Here is a 23926-nt window from a genome sequence, read left to right on the forward strand (position 1 = left end):
CTGGCCTGGCCACTCCTGGCCTTCGGCTCGCGAAATTTCGGGTAAGGTGTTTATTCTCAGTTTTTTTTGTGAAAATTCCCCAGGTTCTACAAAAGCTATTTTGAGATTTTTTTCACCCATAATTTAGCCCAGCTCGACAATGTGAAACTTCCTTTTTTCATGTACATACAAAAGTTAGGTTTTAGTGCAACACGAGACACAAACCTAAAAGGAAAACCATGTATTCACTGACACAAACTGATTATTTGTTTTAAGTCACCCACAAAGAGCCACGATTAATTTAATCACGTAGATGGCTATAGAGATTTCATTCAGAGCTGCTGGCTGATAAAATTCTGCTGTGGGGAGGTCACACCGCTACAACGTGGGTGTGGAAACACGAAAAATAAACATGATCTGAAACACTGGAAGACGCGTCACCGCCCACGCTGTACCGAGGGGATAGAGACTCGGAGAGTTCCCAAACAAACAAACAAACAAACAAACAAACAAACAAACACTCAAACTCTCTCACGAAGAACCCTAACCGACTTTTCAAGCACATGTGGCTGGAGCCTAATTCATCATCAGTTATATTATTATTCAATACGACCACATTCTCACGTGGAGTGGGCAAGGAGAGATTAACTCATTCCCTGTCAACTCAAAGCAAACACCTGAATGTATCAGCAATCCTCGTGTCTCATCTCCTGTGGATGTGATTTGAATGTGAGGAGATGCCGAGGGTCAGCTATCAATGCTCCGGCTCTCCGGTCCACTCCACACACACCCACTCGAATGAGTCACCCGATCCCCAAGAAAAACAAGGTCACAGGATCTCGCAACTCCGAATGCAAACACATACAGGAAAGTCGGCTGGGAATTGTGTTAGCCAGGAAGAGCACACATACAGCATTGACAAAGAAAAATATAAAAATACGCTGCTTCATATAACTTGAAATACTCAGAAGATACGACAGATTATATATATATATATAGATAGATAGATATATATATATAGATAGATAGATAGATAGATAGATAGATAGATAGATATAGATATATAGATAGAATTGCTGAAAATAAATTGATGTGGGTTTGAGACCGAAATTCTGATCACTGTCTTCGTCAATGCATTTTTTTAAAATAAATTCTCTTGGGTATACTGCTGTGAAAATACCCTTCCTCTGAAAGGTTGCATAAAACCGTTAGTCCTGTCATTGCAGCGCAAGTCAGAGCAGAGCGAAACACGAGATCTGACTATACCTCGTTCCAGGTGCTTTTTCTTATTTTTGCCTGGTGCAGTAAGACACACAGAGGGTAAAAGACTATATTACAAAAGCAAACAGGAGTTCAACTCCTATTCTAATAATCTAAACTCCTAAATTAGCAAGTTTCTCACCGAACTTATTAACAAGTTTCTTGGGGTGTTTTTTAAATGTCGTGATATTTGGTGGACACGGGTTTGACCTCGTAACACAGAGATACCGTATTACAGAAATGCGAGTCGGGTTAGAAGAATATTGCGCGGAGCTTCTGCAATGACAGATCAGAGAGTATCACTCTGAGCATCAAACTGCTATTCAGAGCTTCACTGCAGCCGAGAGAGAGAGTCAGACAAGTTCCTGGAACGAGATGAACGTACAATAACACGCAAACCAGGGGATTTTTCTTGTTTTACCTTTGTTTCAGTTTAAAAGAAGAAAAAAAGAACAATCTCTCTCTCTCTCTCAATCTCTCTCTCTCTCTCTCCTTTCCAGCCAAACATGGACAGCGTCATCTTGTGGAAGACATTATGTTCTTTTTCTTTGTTATTTAACCCATGTTTTTCTCCCAGCTGTCGTTCCGACGAAGCTGGTTTGTAAACCAGAGTTCTATGGAATATGTTATTTTGTCGTTTTTTTTGTTGTTTTTTTTTCCCTCCCCTCTTCAGTGGGAAATCCCTCCAATATCTTTCCCAGAACCTCCTGACTCAAACTGTAAAACCTGCCGGTAACCGAAGGGTTAAAACACTGAATTCGAAATTTCACTGCTTCGGCGGTTTCTTGCTTTCCTGTGTTTTTTTTTTTTTTTTTTTTGGTTTTCAGTCCTAATGCAGAAATCACCCAGGGCGATCACCTAGATTGGTTAATGGACTAGCCTTCAAGACCAGAGCAGCTTGGAGGTGCAATCTTTCAGGACAGACAGACAGACATCTTCCATCCAACAAAAGATGCGCTCAAGTTTCCTCGCAAGGGAACATGCTGTTCTATAATCTAGGGATATGCAAAAAGTGAATCTGCAGCATGCAGACGGTCAGCCCCACTTCACCTCTATAGTCTGATCTCAATAACCAGAGCTACAGAAGCCCTCAGCAAGCTTCGTTACATTTCAAGAAGAGGTGCTCCACAGCTGTGGCCAAACGCTTTGCATTCCCCCTATAGAATGAACTAATTCTGCTTCATGAACTCGAATGAAACCCGCTGAATAATGTTACATTAACAATTGCACAATGCTCTGTAGTGCGCCCCCCAAATCTACTTAATGAAGAACTGACACAAATTGTAAAAATGTGACATTTCACAATATCATGAAATACCGTACTGCTATTGCGGCTTCTGGTAGACTCTCGCGATATCCTTTTGTAGTTTCTTTGATTACATGATGTTAAGTAAAATATCTAAATTATGTTGAATTGATTATGTCTCTTTTCAGAGCTGCAACACTTTTGGCCTCCCCTGTAGACGTGACAGACAGCATACACCCTCGACAAGGTGCTTACAACTCGAGAATCAGTTATCTAGACATAAGTAATGCTGTCCATCCTATTCAAGACACACACAACAAACGATGCGTAACTTTGATCGATTGAATTATTTTAATTTTCAAAGTGGCAATTCTAGTCATTATTATTATTATTATTCTTTCATTTTTTTTAAAAAAAAACACAATTTGCAGATTTCACAAAGCGAGCCTCCTTCCAAAAAAAACGTTTGTCGTGAAGCTTCGTGTTTCTAAATTTCGGCTGGGTCCACTATGAAGCTGTGAATCGATTCGTGAAAAGGCACACTGTTTTGTTTACTTGTCAAATTAGACCAGTTTAAAAAATAGGACTTGCTCTGCTAGGGAATTGTTGTATTCAGGGGTAGAGCACTACCAGCACCCGCCAGAGGGCGCTGTAGTGCATCCGAATCCTATTAAAATTGCATTTACTGCAAAGGGCTACTCCAGGTAATTTTGTAAATAATGTAAAACTGCGCTCCCCTTTTAGCAGGTGCTGAAAACACTGAGCAACACGCTGAAGGCATTTAGCAGCTCTTTAAATGTTAAACTAAACTGAATAATGTACGAGTTTAACCCTTGAAGTGACCAGTCATCAAAACAAACCCCCAAATTCCCCACACCATGCTCATCCACTCCCTGTGCAGGTCTCAAAAGGGACAGTTTTGAAAGAGAACGTTTAAGCAGACGTGTATTCTCATTTAAAAAGCACCTGTGTGCTTTATTTGACCTTGTGCAGTACCAGAAGTAGTCAGGTTTCAGAATAACAATGTTTGCGCGATCAGGTTTCTTGCAAAGCTGCACATTTGAGACCTCTACACACGCATGCGACAGGCAGGGAATCCCAGGGTGCTGTACAATGCTCTAAACGCCCACAGCCTTCTCAAATTTAACGGTAGCAAATCTGGTTTTCCCAAATTTTCCAGTCCCAATGAAAAAAAAAAAATCTTATTTATCCAGGCCCAAATAACAGCTGTATGGGTTTTATACCCAGCATCCTTTATAGAATGGTTTTCAAAATTTTTTGCAGAGTTTCTGGACCCTCGGTCGGCAGCGATTTCAGGAGTTGAGTTTCTGCGTTTCAGAAAGCGGGGTTGTCTGCACGCATTTATAATAAAAAGCATTGGGGACGCCTCTCCTAAGACAAGAAGTAACAAACGCCAATAGGAACTGAAAAATTGACGATAGGGGAGGGCAGTGAAAATGTCACTGTAGTTCATTTTAAAGAGTAAAACTAAGAAGCTTCTTAGTCTAGTAGAGAAAGGTCGCAACGCTGTTTGAGAAGGTCACTCGTCAAAACTGGACACTTCGTTAGCTGTGTTACTCATTCCTTATCCAGGAATAAAGCTATTATAAAACAGAGTGCCTCCTTTCCACAGACTAGACACTGCGGGCTCCGCTCTGAGCCCAAACGGCATTATTTTCCGAGAGAAAGCAAACAATTTATAGCAGCCTAAAAAAAAACTAAAAGGAAGCAAATTGGTTTCAGATTGAGTTTTTAGATTTCGACGGTTTCAATAAAAGCTTGATATTCAAGAAAGGAAGTTGTTTTAAAAGCCATACAATTGTTATCTTTGTCGTGCTCAGGCGTTGCATTCAATGCGGACCCCAGGGCAACTATGGTTTAATCGGTCCTCATTATTAAATTAGGGCTCCCCAAGGACTGGTCTATCGTTTGGTCCCATAGTAACCAACAGATTCATTTTTTTTGTATTGTTTTTTTTTCTTTTTTTCGGTCATTTGTGCAAGCCTATCCTCAGCCTCCCTGTGATTGGGTCTTCAGGTTCTGGGGAGGGGGGTGCATGTTCAGGCATCCAGGATCTCCACGTAATTGGCTGGGAACATTCCGAAGCGCCCATCCGGGGCGTAGCCGCGCCACCAGCCCTCGTCAATCATTTCAATCTCTGTGATGATGTCGTCGGGGTCGAAGGAGATCTCTGTGTCATCCGCTGCAAGAAATCAATCAATAAAATCAATCAATAAAATCAATAAATAGTTGAAGCCACTAACCCTACACCCACAGCGGTGCGAAGACATATTCAGACAAGATTTACAGATCAGTTCAATTGTGTTTTCTCCATACTATAATTAGCATCATTCAGAACATCCAAGTTCTGTACAGCAGCTTACTTAAGTACCACCCACCTTGTATCAAGGTTTTATTTCCCTGGCGTTAGGTGGAAATCAGTGCTGTGATAATAACTGGAACGCGATAACCAAAGTGAGTTCTCGTTGCGTTATATTCTAACATTTGGGACGTTTCAACGATAAGAGCAGCAACATTAAGTTTGGCTTTCCAGCAGGACGAGCTGCAGAGTGGAGCACCTACCAGCCTGGTAATCGTACAGCGCCCGCGCGCACACCCCCTTCACAGCGGCCGGCTCCTCTGACACTGCGCTCGCCTCCTCCACCTGAGCGAAACAAAGAGACGGGTCACACTGCAGCTCACTGCACCCCGCCCCCCTCCCTCCCCGCATCCCTCTCCGGACCGGGGTCCCACCTGAGGGGGCTCCTCGTACAGGTTCTCCGGCTCCTCCTGTCCCGCTACATCCTCGTACAGGTCTGCGGGCGGGCTCGGCTGGGACGCACGCTGGCTGGGGCTGCTGTTCTCTGGAGCGGAAACAAAGCACCGGGTCAGTGGCATTTCACCCACGACCAGGGTGGTGGTTTTCAAAACAGCTTATCTCACGGACTGCGGTCTTCAGTATACAAGATGAGCTGAACCCACCTTTCAGATCCTGCTGAGCTGGACCTTCAGGTTCACACTGGGAGCGGGCTTGGTCCAGAACGCTGGGCACTAGACAGAGACAAAGGGACAGTCAGCCCTCCGGAAACGGCAGGGCTGTTAGAGGACCCCAGCTCCACTCTCCCGGACTACAGCTAGGGCTAAAAGGGTTTGCAAACTCATTCAAGCTTCTGCTGGGAATGCAGGCAGAGAGAGGAGACTGGGGGCCCCTCACTCAACACAGACAGCAGGGACGGAAATAAGACTCCTATTGCATAGCCGCTTCACCCACTCCAGGTTTTACTACAAGCTTGATTAGCCCCAGAAGATCTGTAACAAGGTGTGTCTTATTGCAGTAAAACCAGGAATGGATCACACTGCTATGCAGCGGGAGTCTCACTGCCGTCCCTGGGAAGCATGCAGACAGACAGGCGGCAGACCTGCAGCGCGCACGGGCGAGGCGGGTGTGGCATGGAGGGGCGAGGCCTGGCGATGGGGGGACAGGGGTGGCTCCGGGTCACTGGACTGTCTGGAGAAGAAGGGGCTCCTGAGCTTTCCTAGAGAAAGAGAGAGAGGGAGCGAGAGGGAGCGAGAGAGGGGCCATCAGGCACACGGGAGAGGCAATTGCAGCATGGACTCCAATCACAGCAGCACAAACACACACAGTTAGGGATCAAACCTCTCCCAGCTTGGTAGCTAGACAGAGAAAGAGCAACAAACAAATACAGAGTAACTGTGCAAGCAAAACAAGAAAAACAAAGCATGCATTCAAAACATAGGATATTCTTATGCAATCTTTATAGAAAAAAAAACTAAAAGAAACTTATTTATAGACATTAACATTAAAGGCTAAAAACTCAATTACAGCAACAGAAGATCATAAAGACTGACAGTGGATGTCGGTGCGCTACTGACCCCTAGTGGACACAGGACAAACCTGCAGGTGACTGCTTTGAGTTCAATGGGTGGCCTGGCCAGTAAGGGGTGATCTCCAGAAGCCTACATTAAAAGGTGGGATTCGAGGGCTGTCTTTGCATGATCTTGGTTTCCTGCAACGTGTTGGGGGTCCCCGCTCACTCACCCGGCTGTGGGCTGTCTGGGGAGTCTCTGGGCTCGCTGGCCATGGCTCTCTCCTTCTGCTTGAACATGTCCCGAGGATTCTGCGAGCGCTGGGAGATCAGCGAGGCTGCCTCCTGCAGGACACCGAGGGGCATTGCAGTTAGACACAACGAAACATGCAAAGCATTTCCTGCACTCTGCAGGACCCCTACCCCCACTACTACACAGAAAGAAATTGTATTTAAAATGTTTCTTTAGCACTGAACAGTGCTAAATTTGAGTGAAATTGCTGAAAACACTGGACCTCAGTTTCTTTTTGTATTTCTAAATTGTTATTTAAGCAATAAAGCCCCCCTGATTGCTGTCTGGTCGTTAAACGGTCTTTGCAAAACTAAAACCAAGCAATACAACCCAGGTCTCTCAAGTTTTTTTATTTGCAAAAAAACATACAAAATGACAGTCTGGAGTTAACACTACCCAAATGTGCTTGTTCTGAGTTTGCAGTGCCGTCTGGTGGTCAAAAGACGAAACTGCGGATGCCAAGTTTGAGAACAAATACTCACGTTTGCCTTCTCCACAGACGCACCTCGCTGGAAGCCTGGCCTCCGTGCAGCCTGCTGCTCCCTCTCATATTCCTCCTGGGAATTGCAAATGCACCAGTGTTAGTACAACAGCCAAACCGAGGCAAACTTCCAGACAAACAGGGAGGGGAAAATCCAAGAACCAACGCAAGACTCACCCGCTGCTGTGTCTCCTGCTGGCGGCTGCCTGCTTCCTGCTGCTGCTGCTGCTGCACCCTGAGAGAGAGAGAGAGAGAGAGCGCAGGGTCAGTGCAGCCTGGGCGAGAGGCACGCCTCCCCACCTCCCTGGCACCCCTGGGCAGTTACTCACTTCTGCTGGTCGATCTGACTGGCCCGCTCCTTGTCTCTCCGCTCCCTCTCCACCACCTCCTGCTGCTCCCGGGCTCGTCTCTCCCGGTCCAGCCGCTCCCGCTCCTGTGTGTCCTTGCTCCGCTCCTCCAGGCGCCGCTTCTCCTCGTCCCTCTGCAGAGACAGGCCCCGTTACAACCCCCGAGCTCAGAGACCCAGCGATGGGCATCCTGCTCCACCATCCCCCCCCGCCTCCGCCAGCTTCAGGCCATTAAGAACTGCATTCAAACTCCTTATATTGAACAATGACAGTTCTGCATACTACTGGAAATGCACACCGCGTAGAGAAAAAACAAAAAAAACCCACAAACGCTTCGGTTTTGTCATTTCGGGTTTGCAGTTTTGGGATTAGAAGCAGCAGACGAGGCTATGGGAATTACACAGCGATTTTAATGAACGTGTCAGAGTAAGTTTGAAAGGTTTACAAATCTCAAAGCTCAGTAGCTGGGCTGCATGCTAGAATGTTTCAGCCTCGGTTTCTGGGTGATGTTCTTAATGAATAGCAATGAGAAATACAGGAAACTTACATCAACAGAATATAACCTGTCGGTTTTGTGTCACTGTGAATACATTGGGGATTTTTTTTTTTTTTTTTGATTGTCATTTGTGCATTTCTTAAAATGCTGGGCTTTTATCTCCACCCTCCTCTGCAGCGCAGGGTTGGGAATGCTCTCTTACCTCAGTCTGTGCCCAGAAGGTGTCCTTGTTGGTCTGCTTGATTTCAGACATGGCATTGGTCTTCTGGTACACCGAGCCCTACCCAAACACGCGCACACACACACACACACACAGGGGAGAGAAGACACATTGAAGTTAAACTAAAGAAACTTTGTAGTCTTGTAGACAAACAGTTGTGCAATGTTGTAATAATGGCCAGCAGCACACTTTTTTTTTTTTTTTTTTTTTTTTTTTTTTTTTTTTTTTTTTTTTTTTTTTTGACAATGGATAAACGTTTCGCTAAAACAAAGTGTTTCTGGTCTTGGCTTATTGCTTTGGCTCCGAACGAGCGCCCCCTAGCTGAGAGAGTTGTGCCGGAGCTCAGAGGGCAGGTTTCACGTACAGAGGTTTTTTTTTTTTATTTTGAGTTTTGTGTTGCGTTTGCGTAACGTGAAACGCGTAAAGCGAGCACCTCCGCTACACGGACACAAAACATGACACTTCCACACGCGTGCTCTGGCCCCTCCCTGCGCCCGCGGGGCAGCGCTCACCACGGGCCCCTGGGGACCGGCGTCCCGAAAGCGGTCCGACTCCTTGTGAAAGCTGTAGTTGGCCCCGGACGCCTTGGCTACTTTCTGCATGACGGCCTCGGGTTCCACATCGTCGTCGGAGCGGGCATTGATGGTGACGTGAGCGCCCTGAGAGAGAGAGAGACAGGGCTGGAGCGTGGCTCTGAAATCCCTTTTCTTACTTTTGATTTTTGGTTCTTAGCTAGCTTTTTTTTTTCTGTACTTTAATTCAAATGCTCTATAGATTAAAAAGGTGGCTGCAGCTTGCTGGTAGCTGGTCACTTCCTGTGCTGTAGGTTCAGCTGTCTGGTCGGTGGTTTTGAAGTAACCCGAATCCCACTGATCTGTAGAACGAGTAGAACCCTGCTGTGCTGTGCTTTGATTGGTTGTTGTGGTCTGGAGGACGATACCTTCAGGAAGTTGGCCATGGAGCTGACGTGATTGGCACAGAGTCCTTTCCTGGAATCCTTCACTCCTTCACCAGTCTGTAACAAACCGCACACACAGCAGGCAGGATCAGTCTGTAGCAATCGCACACCGAGTCAGACAGCTCAGAATCACTAAAGCTGAGGGAACAGAAGCCACTGTGAGGGTAAGGTTGCTGAATCAAACCCCCCCCCCCCCCCCCCCCCCAAGTCTCTCTTGGTGTGCCGTGGCCTGAACCCTAGTCTCCTCAAACCAAGTTCAAAGCCACAAAGCGATTTCGTGTTCCCTCAGCTTTCCAGTCTAGTGGCCGGCACCCCCTTTCTGCATTCGATACATACCCAGTTGATGAGGACGTACTTGGGCAGGCCGGAGTTGGGGTCCTGTACCCTACAGAAAGCGTACATCACCTTCCCACTGTTCAGCTCCTCCACCATCTCCTCCAAACCCCCGTCTGAAACACAGGCAGACCCCAGTCAGCTTACAGCACCAAACCTGCTCCTGGACCATCGCTTGACGCGCACATTTTTTTTAAAAGCACACATTTAAGAAATAAAATGAAGAATGCAATTTTTAAGGGGCAGCATTACAACAGTTTTTCCCCCAGTTACACGCAACAAGCCCTACAGCTATTGAACTATTAAGCGTTTTCAACATAGTCTTTAAAATGATTAAATTGATTGCAGCTCACAAAACAGCTGCACTGTATTCGTTACACACAGCTCACATGTCCAGCTTTGAAAGAAACATCACGGCAAATATGTATTGTTATTATATATCTACTGCTACGCTGGGCAGAGAGAACAGAAACTTCCTTCAGCTTAAAAGCAGCACATTTTAAAACAGAAATGCATGCCTCCTGCACTGTGCGCTTTATCCAAACTGCTCTATTGAGCCCGGCTAGGGCGATAATGAAAGGGCCCATTAGCAGAATCTCCGAGGGAGCTGGAAGCGACAGACTATGGGTTTATAACAGAATGCTTTTGAGAGAAGCACAACGTTTTTCTCCTGGAACATGCTCTGACGAATATCAAATCCACGTCACGCCACAGTATCCAGACACAGTCAGAACAAATCTTATTATTATTATTATTTCAACATTACAAACTGCAGACAGTCTGACAGTACAGGTCTGTGTCGTCTTCATCAGTGGAGGATGGAGGTCTGAGCTGGGGTTTAAAAAACCTTCACGACAGGATATACCCCTTATGCAGGACGGACGCTGCCCAGTTCACATTGACAGTGTTTCTAATTTTGTGTCCAGCCCCCCCACAAACATCACCACTCACCTCCTTTCTCTGCCAGTCGAATGTCATTGCTGTTCCCCTCGTACGTAAACAGAGCCCTGCAGAAAGGAACACACGCCCAGTAAACGTTTAATCACTGTCAAAGCATCCATGTGAAACACAGATGTCAGGCTTGATAAACTACAGTGGTCACTGTACTGGGAGACGCCGTGGCCTCACGGTTAGAGCTGCAGGGGACTATGCTTCATCACCTCTGGACGGTGCCGCAGTCAGGTTTGGCATCACCCATGGGACAAAGTGGGGTAAGCTTTGTCACTCTCAGGAGTGTTCACACTTTCTTCTTGTGAAAACAAACACTGGACCCCAGATATATTTCAACAGGGCAGGGCCTGTATATTTATTCATGAAAACACAAAACTAACTCCATCCAGGAGTACTAACTAAACTCTAAGTTTTCTAGTTATCACTGGACAGCTATGCTGTTTACCGGTTCAACAAAACACATCCACACTTTGCAAGTATCACTATACCTTTCACAGTCTGCACTCCGGTCTCTCCACGAGACTTAGCCTTCGCACAGACCAAGAGCTGCTTTATACACACCTGCCTCCTTTATTACCAGCAACTGTTTCTATGGAAACTACAGCCAGGTGATTCCCCTTCTGGCTCTGCTCCAACCCCATGGCATTCTGGGGGATGTAGTCCTGCACCAAACCCCAGGACTACATCTTTCCTCCCCCTACTCTGCCACACCCTACAGAATCAACTCCTTTTGCTTCGTGAAGTCTAGTGAAAGCTGCTGAACAACATTACGCTAGCATTTTGAATTAACTCCAAAGCGGTGTGTTTCCCAGATACTTCACGAAAAACCGGCCAAATGATTTTTTGAAATCTAACAGGAAATACCTCACTGCTATTACGGCTTCCGGTACACTTTTGCGGTTTCATATTTTAGTTTGATTACATGATGTTAAATGAAAGATCTAAAATTATGTACATCTATTGATTTTTATAACTGTCAATCCATGTAGAGGATGCTCAGCTTCTAGACAGAGCTGCATTATATATTTATTTATTTCTGGATTTATAGTAATTGTTTGGAATGTGACGTTATTGTCATTTTGCTGAGTCTGGTTTGCGTCAGTCTCTCTTTGTATTGGTGTTGCTCTGTTGAGATGCTCCTGCGCTGGCCCTGCCTGGGGGCACACAGTGATTACACTAAACCACCCCGACGCTCCTTTCACTAAGCGGTACAAAGGGATTGCTCATCCTGTATTTAGTGTGGCCACCACAAGGCCTTACCTGTTTGTGAGCGTTTCTGATAACAGTCACATCTTGATAGCATGCAAATGTAGCCGAATGCCAATTACATCTGCGGGCAAGCAGTGATCTTTTTATGCGCCGTGCAACCGTCTGCCTGGGATAGGCGCCCCTTATGAAGCATAATTAACACCTTAAAAGGGGAGCAGAGTGGAGTCGTTCACCCATCTTTGCATACAGGCTTGGCTGCTTTTCTCAGCGGGCCCTCAAGCTCCTGCAGCAGCAGCAGCCCACGCATTGTGTCCATCCTGCTTGTGAGACAGCCTTTCTGAGCACAGCGACACCTCAGCCAGGCTTGATGCGGCTCCACTCCTTCCACTCAGAGCTCTTCATTTCTGAGAAACACCTGCCGCTACGATCCGCTGAGGGTTAGCTTAATGTAGCTGTTCAAACCACAGGCGAGAGGCGCTCGCTTTACACCAGTTTTAAATAAAGCTACATTTATTTTGCTCCTCTGCTGCGCAGACAATCACTGTTTGTGACTGGTGAGGGTAACAGTTTAATATTACTCGGGGTGTTTGTAGGTTTGTTTTTGGCATTACCAATTACACGATATCTCCACAAGTTCTTTTTTTTTTTTTTTCTTTCTGGTTGTTTTGACAGAGATCGGATGCATTTTTCAAGTGCATCGTCTTCTTTTGAATTCAATGCTGCTGACAGCTCAAGTGCTCCTCCTAAACGAGTCACCAGCCGAGGGGCAAATTAAAAGATAAATCTGTCGCTCCTGCTGTTGTTTGCACTCTTTCTAAAACTTAAGGATTTTCGAAATCGAAAAACACGCATCTGCCTGTTTCAATTCAGCAAGACAGTCGACCCGACCGACTCGGCGAGAGAGGGATGAGAGGAGATGCTCGGTTTGTAGGTGCTTCTCCAAGACAGCAACCTCTGATCGAGCAATAATGAAAGTGCCGACGGACTTTCACACGCTGCTGACACTGTTATGGGAGGTTTTTCTATTACCTCTGCATTTCAAAGCGTGGATATCCTGTAACACTGTAACCAACGTCATTCTGGTTAGAGTCCACATGGTGAACACCACAACTCTCTTGAATTGGCATCGATCTGCACTAAGCATTTATCACACATTTCAGACTGCATTCGGCTATAATGTGTGTTTATTACAGGAAACACAGAGGAAGACTTTTAGTCAAAAACATCTGTTTAATATTAGCTACATTTCAATGCAATACACAGAGACTGTGGACTGCCAGACTGTAGAATGACTGCACTATCCCCATGCGGTTATACTGAGGTTAATTATCACACACTGTTAAGAACCCTAATGAACACGAGAACACTAAGTGAATGTGATTTAATTCCACACACGTACTTGGTCTGGGGAGTTACACTTGGACAGGTCCCTCTCTCCACCTCACTCCCTCTGTACTTAGATTAAAATAAACTGGAATAGAATTTAACTTAACTATTATCCAGGATACAGGATACCACCTACAACACAAACGTTTGCGTTTATAATACATCCCACTTCAAATACAGCCTGTTTCAGTTGCCTAACTGCAAACAGCAAAGTGCAGGGATGGAAATAAACCTTCCATTGCATAGCAGTTCGATCCGTTCCTGGTTTTACTTTCCCCGAGTTTAATAAAGAGACACGCCTGGGGCTCAAACCGGTATTTCAACCTGGAATGTGTGAAGGGGCTGTGGAGCAGGGCTAGTCTTGTTTCGCGTCCCTGAAGCGCACACGGTAAGATGCACCGTGTCTACTTCGGATATCAAGTCGAGGTAAAATAAAAACTTAAATGCTTATGCAACACCTGTGTCAATCACAACAAACAGTCAAGCGCCATCCTCTGCTGGTCGAGACGCGGTGCTATTACTGGCGTGGGCTGGGCAGGCGGTCCGGTGCGGTTCGGTTCGGTTCGGATATCGCGATTAGTAAATTCTAGTACTTTCCTGGGATGTGGTCTAAACTGGGCAAGCGGAACGCGTCACTGTCCTTTGATAATTTGATTTATTGTATTTTACGTGTTTGTTTATTCGGTAAACCAACAAAAACACGACCTCGGCTATTACAAGTTCGCTGTATCTCTGTGTTTATTCATCTTTTGTTTTGTTTTAAATTTGTATTAATTAATTTGAGGTTTGCGCACCGCAGGCTCGACTGACTAGACAGCAATATTCGCACAATTAAAAGTAAAGCAGAAATACAATTAAAACATAAAAACTACAATGAAGATTCAACAACGCGTCCTAACTGACTAACCAAACTCGCCTCGGTGGGTTTTTTTTTTTGTATTAATAATTAAACAGCTCGTTTAAAAACACGTGAAAAAAAAGAACTGTGCAAAAAAATGCAAGCCGGAAATATTTTGTTTCAAAATCAGGTAAGCCCACAAAGCACTTCTGTTCCTACTTAAAATGCATATATATATATATATATATATATATATATATATATATATATATATATATATATATATATAGATAGATAGATATGGATATATCTGGATACAATACGTAGCTAGTTCTAATAGATATCTTAATGCAAATTCGCTGAATTCTGTAAGACATACTAATTAAAGGTTCCGTATATATCTATATTATATATTCGATTTTTAATTTCAGCCACATCCAAACTCCCTGTTTTCACCCACATCCACACCTCCCTCCCGTACAGAAGTCGATGCGGAGAGGAAAGCGACTGTCCGACTCCAATGCATTTCAATGCACAATGCATCTCCAAAAACAGGGCGAGCCACGGCGCTGTGTGCGGCTGTTTCTCTTACCAGTTCGTGCTGGACTTCCCGTCCACCACCTCATTGTAAGCTGCCTGCAGCGCCGCGCCGTTTTTGCTCAAGTTCACAGACATGGTTATATCTGCCTGCAATCCTCACAGAAATGCTTGCAGTACAGGGGAGGGAATCGACAGATACTTACAGGAAGCGAGTGAATCAAGCACAAACACACACACAACACGGCTTAGCCTTTAATTTTTTTCTTAAACTGGTGCCCTCTCAAGGACTGGAGGAGAACCTAGCTAAACTATATTTGTTTTACTGTATGTGGTGCAGTTATAGCATTGCTAGTGCAGAACCAACAACCAGGCACCAATACAGAGCAGAGGGAGGCTGTTCACAGAGTATAAGAGTCTGGTTCTGCAGTAGCAATGCTATCACTGCACTACACGCTCATGGCTCTGTATTTACTGTCGAATGGGGAGATGCAGCAGTTTTTTTTTCCCAGGATCATACAGTAAAACAAATATAGTTTAGCTAGGTTCTCCTCCAGTCCTTGAGAGGGCACCAGTTTAAGAAAAAAATTAAAGGCTAAGCCGTGTTGTGTGTGTGTTTGTGCTTGATTCACTCGCTTCCTGTAAGTATCTGTCGATTCCCTCCCCTGTACTGCAAGCATTTCTGTGTGGATTGCAGGCAGATATAACCATGTCTGTGAACTTGAGCAAAAACGGCGCGGCGCTGCAGGCAGCTTACAATGAGGTGGTGGACGGGAAGTCCAGCACGAACTGGTAAGAGAAACAGCCGCACACAGCGCCGTGGCTCGCCCTGTTTTTGGAGATGCATTGTGCATTGAAATGCATTGGAGTCGGACAGTCGCTTTCCTCTCCGCATCGACTTCTGTACGGGAGGGAGGGAGGCAGGGAGGTGTGGATGTGGTTCAGAGTATAACAGCCTCCCTATCTCATTCTCTGCTCCACCAACACAGAGCAGAGGGAGGCTGTTTAGAGTATAACAGCCTCCCTATCTCATTCTCTGCTCCACCAACACAGAGCAAAGGGAGGCTGTTCAGAGAGTACAAGAGCCTCCCTATCTCATTCTCTGCTCCACCAACACAGAGCAGAGGGAGGCTGTTCAGAGAGTACAAGAGCCTCCCTATCTCATTCTCTGCTCCACCAACACAGCAGAGGGAAGCTGTTCAGAGAGTACAAGAGCCTCCCTATCTCATTCTCTGCTCCACCAACACAGAGCAGAGGGAGGCTGTTCAGAGAGTACAAGAGCCTCCCTATCTCATTCTCTGCTCCACCAGCACAGAGCGGAGGGAGGCTGTTCAGAGAGTATAAGAGCCTCCCTTTCTCTTTCTCTGCTCCACCAGCACAGAGCAGAGGGAGGCTGTTCAGAGAGTACAAGAGCCTCCCTATCTCATTCTCTGCTCCACCAATACAGAGCAGAGGGAGGCTGTTCAGAGTATAACAGCCTCCCTATCTCATTCTCTCATTGAAGCATTAAATAACACCACAGTCCTATCAGGCTGGAAAATAACGTTCAACGTACTTATAAAACAAAAGGAGATGTATTTATTTATTTAGTGTTGTCACATTCTAGTTTCTTGTTGCTAAATTCCTCTTGCAGGTCCTCGCTGGGGGAGCGCATCGACGTGATCAAAGTGTAAACGAGGAGTGAGCGGCGTCCGTGTCTCGTGTCTTCAATCGCTGGACATCAACCGGGCTTTCAAATGCAGCACTGGCACCTGGCAGAAAACAAACAAACAAACATGCGCTCGCACGTGCCTTCAGGGACAGCGTGGTACGAACAACCCTGATTTGCGTTTCTCAGCGCTCTTCCTTCAAGAACTCCAAACCGCGCCCAAAACAAAGGCTGACCGAACCATTGCACCCTTTTAGGATTTTCAGCATGCGCTCAAAGCTGCGTTTCCGATTTCTCCGGGTAGAAAGACAAAGCTGTGGGAGAAAGTCGGAACTCCCTTTTTTTTTTGCTTTGGTGGGGGGCCGGTCTACTCCAGCAGCCCGCCATGCTTTCAAGAATCCTTGCAAAGACTGTGGTGAAGGAATGGATTACTCGACGAGCAATGACAGCAAGACTTAAAGTTAGCACACCATGTTCCCCCAACTAAAGGGATCTGCTTTGGCATTACAGTCTAATTGCTTTTTGAACATTCCCAGTGTCACCTGTTAGGCCATGCTTTTATAACAGTCTAAAAAAAACACTGAGCCTCTGAACCTCTGTTCCAACTCTGCAAGGATTCCTCAAAACAAGGCCGGTCAGAGGAACTAACCGAAGCTACAAAACAGATTTACTAGCCAAGCACTTTTAAAAAAAAAAAAATAAAATAATAATTTCTTCCCTCATTTGCCTACATTCTCACGCTTACCTTATTTGTATCGTTTCCCCCAAATGTTCACTTTGACACTGTGCAAATTCACTCCCTATGCAGCAGGTGTTGAAGAGACAGTATCACGATTAACCCTTCACAGTGCTGCACGTACATTCTTTATGCATGATTGCATCTCACCTGTGTTTTGCTATTCTCTTTGTTTCCCTGTATAAAGAGAGTCCTGCCTCCTGCAAGGCTATACCTGAGAAATCAGTTTATTTGCAATACGTGTGCAAGGTGTAATACCTTTATCAAGGGGAAACGTGATTGAAAACTAACAGTGGGGGTATTTCTAGGCTACTGATGCCATGGTAACTACACTCACTTATTTCTATTAAAATCTATGAATGTGCTTGTGATGTCATTTACTGTTCTGTTAATGATGCAACAATCTGCTATTCCTTTGTATTTAACCCTCCAGGTATCATGCATGGTGTGGAGTCTATTTATCCCATTGCTTTTCAATATTCTGCTGTATTGTACTGCTTCTAAAATTACAAAGTGTAGCTATGCAAAATCAAATGTCTCCGTGTGCAAACACAACGGCCTCTTCACCGCTGTTTCCACAGGAGCGAGCGGTACGGTGCCGCAGGGCGGCTGCAGGAGACATCCAGCCCGCTACAGCCTGCAAAGCGAGCACAGGGGAACTGGAACCCAACACGCGCGCTCTCTCTCTCTCTCTCTCTCTCCAGTGAAAACAAACACGGGACTCTGGCAAGCGCACCTGGCCGCTGCCCGACGGGCTGAAAGAAGATGCTAACTTCAGGACTGCGGCTGAAATTGAGGGACAAAGGGACAGGAAAAGAACAGCAAAGTTTTAATGCATCTCGCATGGTCTGGATTTTAAAAAGGCGTGATACTGTCTCTTTAATACCCTATCTGACTCCCCGCCCACACAGCAGGTAAAGAAAAAGTGAGTGATAGTTTTTTTTTTTTTTTTTTTTTTAAAAGCGCTGGTTATGATATCTTTCAACGGTTTGGAGGCACAGTATATGCTGTGGTATGCATATAGTACAGAACTGTGATAAAAGGTTTAAAAAATAAAAAAAAGCAGAGAATCCCTTATTAAAAAAAAAAATCTGTTTGCGATACAATAAATAAATAAATAAATAAACACCTTTTTTCCTGCTGGCAGCAGAGAATGACATCAACGCGGAGTTCGAGTACATTTCACTGAAACTTCCTATTAACTGTGACAAGCAAGCTCCATTTGTGGCTCAAATAAAAGGACGCCTGCCTGCCACAGCACTGATAGCTCTAGCCTCCAGTAACAGCATATACTGTGATACCCCTGTCCGCATTGCCAAGGGTTCAAGAACGTACCAGTTTAACTGGAGAGGCGGGCAACTTCTAAAGCCTTTCCAACTCCTAGCCCAGACTCTAAGCATTCAATACTTTAAAGTAAACAGTACAACAACAACAATAATAATAATAACAATAACAATAATAATATTAAAAGACACAGTCGTGTTTCTGGGTTTGCAGTCTGCAGTGTCTTCATCCCCTAAGGTTGTGTTTTGTGTGATCTTCTCCCCACAGCTGAGAGTAGAAAAGTCATTGCAAATGGCACTGGGGCACCAGGTAAACAAACGGCATCCAGTCTGGGGTTTATTTACACTGGAGTTTGGATTTTCTCTTTCAAGGATCTGCTGTCGTTTCTTTTTTTGCTTAGTTTTTTTTATTATTATTTTTTTGTGTGTGTGTGTGTGTGTGTGTGTTTGTGTGTGTGTGTAAAACGCTCTCTTTTTTTTTCACATTGCATATTTTTGCGTCCATTCTCTGGCTAGTCTGTTATATCTGAAATCAGAAAAAAAAAAAGAAAAAAGGCAACAGGTATTAGCAATTTATATTCTGCATATGAAATGATTTGCTGCTGTACTTTTAAATTACGATTTGCCCGAAGGACGAGCACACAATTATTTTACCATCGATTTTCTTCCCAATTTAGAATGTCCAATTCCCCTCACAGCCCTGCAGGTGTCCGCCTGAGCTCACCTGGCCAGCAGGGTCCGCTATAACGTGGTGTGGAGGAACAGTCCCTGTCGGAACTGCCTCCCTAACCAGCAGGAGCGCCAGAGCCACTGCAACGCTCCCAGCGGAATCCCCGGCAAAGACTGGCAACTTTGCACAGCCAGGACACGAACCTGCGCTCCCCTGACTGCATGAGTCATCCTGCACAGCACTCGGCCGTGCCTTTACCAGGTGTGCCGCTCCAGGAACCCCATGAGAAGGGACAATTTTGCTCTTGTGACATTTAACCTACCACTTGTAAAATGACATGACAATGCATGACATTTATAAAAATTGAGAGTAACAGATTGTAACAAGATCAATATTTCTCTGTGCAATGTCAGCTGGCGCCCAGGGGCCCAGCTTTATCGACCACTGCACTACAGGATAGAGGTTTGTGTTGTTTTAAGGCGAGATTCTTCGGGACACTTACTTTTCCCTGTCAGCTTTGTAGGTGTGTGCGATCTCTGGGACCAGTGGATCGTCTGGGTTGGGGTCACAAAGCAGCGAGCAGATGGATAATAGAACTGTGCAGCCGAGAGAAACAGATAAACACACCGAGTTAAAGACACTGCAGGATTAGTCGGTATCTCACTTGACATCAATGTGGAAATGCACTCCCACCCCTCCCCTGTCTTTTAGCGAAGAAGTCCTCTGCTGAATGATCACTTGATCTCATTATGCATCACGCAAGTAGCCCCTGAGGACCAATGCAACCTGCACATTGTGATCGGTACAGTTACACATCTACTTACACCCCAGGTCTGCTACAGCCTTTAGACCCCATGTGCTTTTTATACAGAAAGCCTAAAGCTCCATCACTGGAAAAAGTGTCCCCATGCGTTCGAACCTTCCCGTCTGGAGGGAGCCGTCGCCAGACCCTGTGACTCCAAAAATCGAGGCTCGTTTAGTGGCAGAAAATCAGTAACAGGCTTGCCAACTAATTGTTGCATCTGGAGCAAGCAATCAGTGAAAGTATTGATGGAGACGCATTCACTCTAACGGAAGGAGGTACTGCAGAGCAATTAAGAAGGGGGAACATGGACAGTACTTGAGACAGCAACTTTGATCTGCTTTTCCAGGAGGAGCGCTCAGACGCACTGCCACCTCCTACCTGTGGCGTGCCACTTGAAACAAACGCACAGCTGCTTTGATTTTCACAAACAACTTTTACTAAAAAAAAAACAAACCCCAAGCTTTTTTAAGAACAACGACGGTCTATATTTGTCTTGGTATTGAACATGATACATAATTTATATAGTTTTTTTTAATTGGGTTGTTAATAGGAGTTTAAACACAGTGTTACATGTGTTCAGTATAAGCTTGAGTTTGTGCAATGTCTTTTCCATATAAAACCAAAAAAAATCAAAGCTGTACACGCTGCCTTACACACACAGGCACACGCTGCAGCAATTTATAAAAAGTAATTCTTACGACACCTTTTCTGAACGGGAACAAACATTCCTGATTCTGCAAGTTAAAAAGCTTGAACATTTAAAAAATGCCGTTTAAGCCGACAGTAAATGCAACAGAAACCTTCCCAGCTCTCGGACGCTCTTCCTCGCTAGTACAGCATTCGCAAACACAAGCTTCGAGTCTTTCTCTGGGAGGAAAAACCAAGAGCCGTATTTTCTAGGTGTTAACTCCAGTCTTTAATTAACTCCTATTTTCTTAATGATGAAAATTCAAGTTATACACAAAAACCTAGAATGCTTCAGGAGACCTTCAGTTACTTCGATCTTAGCGTGGTTTGAAAATATCAGCCCATGATATCAGCCCCCAACACATAACAGAGAAAGGCATAGCTCAGTTTCCATAGCAACATCCCATAACCCATCTCAATACACACACACACACGAAATGTGAGAGGGTAGTAAGATTGAGGGTGATTCATGATACATATATAGAATATCATCAATTAAAACACATAAACTAGAATCTAAGCATTTAAAAAAATAAAATAGCCAACCAGTTATTTTAAAGAGTAGGCTGATATTTGCTACATACAAAAAAACTAAAAAGGTGAGAAAATACCATGTTTCTGGTTTCCTCGTGTGTTTAATTTAAAATGCTGAAACACACCTTGTAATTAGTGCACTCTGTGGACAATCGCCAATTGTAAGTGAAAAAAATATTCAAAACAAATGCTTCCTTGGTGGCATTCGTTCATCAAACAGTATGTATATATGAAGAAGATGCACAAGGGAATAAATGCATAAATGACGTCTGAAATCAATAACACACGTTCCTGCTATCCAGAAGAGGGTTTTCTCTGTCTGCCTGTCTGCCTGTCTCTCTCTCTCTCTCTCTCTCTCTCTCTCCACTGATCGGTAAAACAGGACAAACCCTACTTCGGAGTGCACATGGTCACTTTTTTGGGGGTGCATTTGCACCCCATTCTGCCTTTCATGTGAACTAAATTTCTGCTGCCAGCGAGGGGTTAATGTTTTGTTCCAGCACTACAGCTATATGATGTGTAAGCTCAGAGGACCCCAGCGGCTCTCTTAGTAAAGGTGCTGCCTGTTTCGAATCTTGGTGGTGGGAGGGGCCCACTGAAGGGCTGCACTGGCCCCCCCAGTGGAGAAGCGACGCCGAGGCCAGGCAGAGAGGGGGGGGGGGGGGGGGGGGGGGGGGTCTTACCTTTTGATACCGTGAGTGCTGGAGACCACTGCGACCTCAAGATATCGAGGCAGATGCTACCGTTGCTGTTTATATTGGGGTGGTAGATCTTCGTCGTGAACGCCACCTGAAACCAGGACACGAGGTTAACACACCGATGACCCCCGAGAGAGCGCTCTCTGATAACCCTACAGCACTCCAGATAGACACATCTCACTGAAGCGGCAACTATTAAGAACAGTGTAAACGAGAAACCGTTCTGAAGAACTCTATCCTGGTTCGGCTGCTTTCGGGGATCGGTAATCCTTTCTAGAGACAGCTGTTGATTTTCAGCTAAACTTTCCCCCAGCTGTTCCTATTAAAGGGGTAGCGTATTCTTTTTAATGTTTGTAAACATCAATACAAGGAAAATAAAAAAATATGTACAGCTAGTTTCACAGACCTCGGACTGATCTTATGCAATCATTAATTTAATCCCTAACTTTATCAACAGGGGCGCGAATCGGAGCGGGCCGTGCAGAGGGATACAGCTTCAAAGATTTTTTGTGCAGCAAATGAAGCCTAACCTCCTACTGCTGAGGTGTAGAAATCAGAAACCAAACAGGAAAATTGATTTGAAACCCTGAGCGACTGCACCTTTGCTACAGTGAAAACAGGATGCCACCCCCCAGTAAAACACACTCACTCGCTCTGTTACTGTAATGAGCTCCAGGGCGGATCCCAGTGACGGTAAAGACTAAATATAGCATTCTATAGTTAATGAGAAGTAACGGATAGTGGGGGGGCGTCTTGAGACTAACCAAAGTTATTCCACGTACTGTAAACCTTGATGCTATTGACATCTAGGTCTTAAAACACAGCTTGTCAAATTTTCATTAAACGATTCCATTTCTTATTCTGTACATGTCAGTCATGACCTCCTTCACTCTGAATTTGCGGCCGAGGCAGGGGGTGTATGTTACTGACCCTTTTTTGTGTACCCCTTCATTGAAACCCTCCCTTTAGCCTCCCCTCAGCTGCAGGTCCCATCTAAAAGCACACCCCAGGCTTGGTAGACCCCCCTGGCTATCCCAGGACGGCTGCTGAAACAGACCCGTGTCATTACAGCGGCTTACCTTTGGGGGTTTGAAAGGGTAATCTGTAGGAAAGTGAATAGTCAGAAAGAAAACCCCACCTTGGTACGGACTGTCGTTCTAAAAGAAAAAACGAAAAAAAAAAAACAGCACAAGGGTAACGATTAGAAACAGAGAAGCACAACGCGACAGCTGCAAAAAATAAAGGAAACAGCGATAGACGCAGAGAGAGAAAGAGAGAGGGAGAGAGAGAGAGGGGGGAAAGCGCTGCTTCTACATACCGGCCCCATGATTGTCGCCTGCCAGTGAAATACTGAAACACATTAAAAAGAAGAGGAGGTACGTCAGTGCATATAAAAGTCGATGCAACACAAGAAACGTTTGCTCAGAGACGAGGCCGTCTGGCCAGTCAAGGCTTGTTCCTTGTTAGCACACCGTGTGGGCGCGGGAAGTGTCTGATTTGACGATGGTCGTTTGTTTATGTGCTCACACTGTTTTAAACCCCACTGCGTCGCCTGGTAGGCTGTCCCATGCATTTGCATAAGAGCATAAGGATAAAAACAGCTGAATCGGCGCGCCTGTAAACGCTGCCGGCTCTCAGCCAGTCTAAAGAGGTTCAATCGTCCAAGCAGAGTGCCTGCAACTGTGGCTTTTATATCTGGAATCTAAAAATACAGGTGTGACCTCAACCCCCCCCCCCTACACACACAACATTGTTACCATGATGAGAGGAGGTAAAAAAGCATGAGCAAGGCTAATAAGATACACAGAGTAAGCGAGCATCGCTTCTGAAAAGAGGGTTTTTTTGTTTGTTTTTTTATCCCAATGAAATCATTTCAGAATGCTGCCTCGGACATATATTTCAAGAGCATTTGCACCACCTCGCATCTTTGCCTGGCAATTACTGATGCCATTTTTTGTGTGCAAACAAGCCAGCATGAACCCATGTTTCTGCTGTACGAGTGCAGCTGTCACTGCACAGATAACCCTTACAAAAAAAAAAAAAAAAAAAAAAAAAAGTTTCTCCTAGTAAAAGCAGAGCAAAGTCATAAAGCACAGTGAAAGCAAGCATTGTAAAGCAAGTGCAGATTTAGTGTTAAACCTTTTTTAGTTTACTTGTTTTATGAGGGATGACTGTTTCACAGGGCTGTGTGGGAGTGCCGCTGCTTGATCACTATTCAGTGCCTTCGTAAGGCTGGTTTCAGCGAGGCGCTCGTGTGAACGCATTAGACCGCTCTGTGCTTTAGTTAGGCACCTTAAACAGCTTCCAAAAAGCCTTTCACCATTAGCGGTCATGTAAATAAAAGATCTAAATGTTTATACATATATATATATTTTTTTAATTATGTTTTAAACCCTAAAATTCTAGGAGATGCAAAACTTTTGATGACTTTTGGTGCAGGGGGGAGGACAGAACATTAGAACTGGGAGAGTAGGGCAGCTCACGAAAATTCATTCTGAACCCATA

The 23926-nt window shown here is 45.0% G+C and overlaps 2 protein-coding genes across 6 annotated transcripts in view; both read right to left on the reverse strand.

The window, feature by feature from the left end:
• Positions 1 to 4218: 4218 nt before the first annotated feature.
• On the reverse strand, positions 4219 to 14544 carry LOC121303081 (drebrin-like protein B). Of its 3 annotated transcripts, none has more exons than XM_041233500.1 (15): positions 14416 to 14538; positions 10391 to 10446; positions 9443 to 9555; positions 9089 to 9163; positions 8661 to 8807; positions 8131 to 8208; positions 7415 to 7566; positions 7263 to 7320; positions 7087 to 7161; positions 6546 to 6657; positions 5905 to 6021; positions 5468 to 5536; positions 5240 to 5349; positions 5069 to 5150; positions 4219 to 4688 (listed from the first exon to the last, which is right to left on the reverse strand). In XM_041233500.1, exons 1-15 carry the CDS (start codon positions 14496 to 14498, stop codon positions 4546 to 4548), a joined length of 1470 nt encoding a protein of 489 aa, XP_041089434.1. In that variant the 5' UTR covers positions 14499 to 14538; the 3' UTR covers positions 4219 to 4545. The 3 variants fall into 3 exon arrangements, with proteins under 3 accessions (XP_041089434.1, XP_041089435.1, XP_041089436.1); XM_041233501.1 differs by lacking the exon at positions 14416 to 14538 and adding an exon at positions 14284 to 14381; XM_041233502.1 differs by lacking the exon at positions 5905 to 6021 and having other exon boundaries at positions 14416 to 14544.
• A 1371-nt stretch (positions 14545 to 15915) lies between these two features.
• Positions 15916 to 23926, reverse strand: part of LOC121303082 (ubiquitin-conjugating enzyme E2 D4) — a 10142-nt gene continuing 2131 nt past the window's right edge. The window contains exons 3-7 of one of the 3 annotated variants that reach the window (XM_041233503.1): positions 22740 to 22771; positions 22501 to 22578; positions 21407 to 21512; positions 19200 to 19293; positions 15916 to 18553 (exon numbers count right to left, since the gene is read on the reverse strand). In XM_041233503.1, the coding sequence (XP_041089437.1) occupies positions 18508 to 18553; positions 19200 to 19293; positions 21407 to 21512; positions 22501 to 22578; positions 22740 to 22771 (356 nt within the window). In that variant the 3' untranslated portion in view covers positions 15916 to 18507. The remainder of the gene's footprint in view (positions 18554 to 19199; positions 19294 to 21406; positions 21513 to 22500; positions 22579 to 22739; positions 22772 to 23926) is intronic. The other 2 variants (XM_041233504.1, XM_041233505.1) reach the window with 2 other exon arrangements.

The sequence above is a fragment of the Polyodon spathula genome, chromosome 31 (genome assembly GCF_017654505.1).
Source record: "Polyodon spathula isolate WHYD16114869_AA chromosome 31, ASM1765450v1, whole genome shotgun sequence".
NCBI classification, from domain to species: domain Eukaryota; kingdom Metazoa; phylum Chordata; class Actinopteri; order Acipenseriformes; family Polyodontidae; genus Polyodon; species Polyodon spathula.

Excerpts from the sequence above, each read along its gene's own strand:
- LOC121303081 (XM_041233500.1), bottom strand. The coding sequence starts at position 14,498 with ATGTCTGTGAACTTGAGCAAAAACGGCGCGGCGCTGCAGGCAGCTTAC. Across the intron at positions 9,556-10,390 it reads TCGACTGGCAGAGAAAGGAG|ACGGGGGTTTGGAGGAGATG; the intron begins GTGAGTGGTGAT and ends CCTGTGTTTCAG. Across the intron at positions 5,350-5,467 it reads AGCTCAGCAGGATCTGAAAG|AGAACAGCAGCCCCAGCCAG; the intron begins GTGGGTTCAGCT and ends TTTCCGCTCCAG.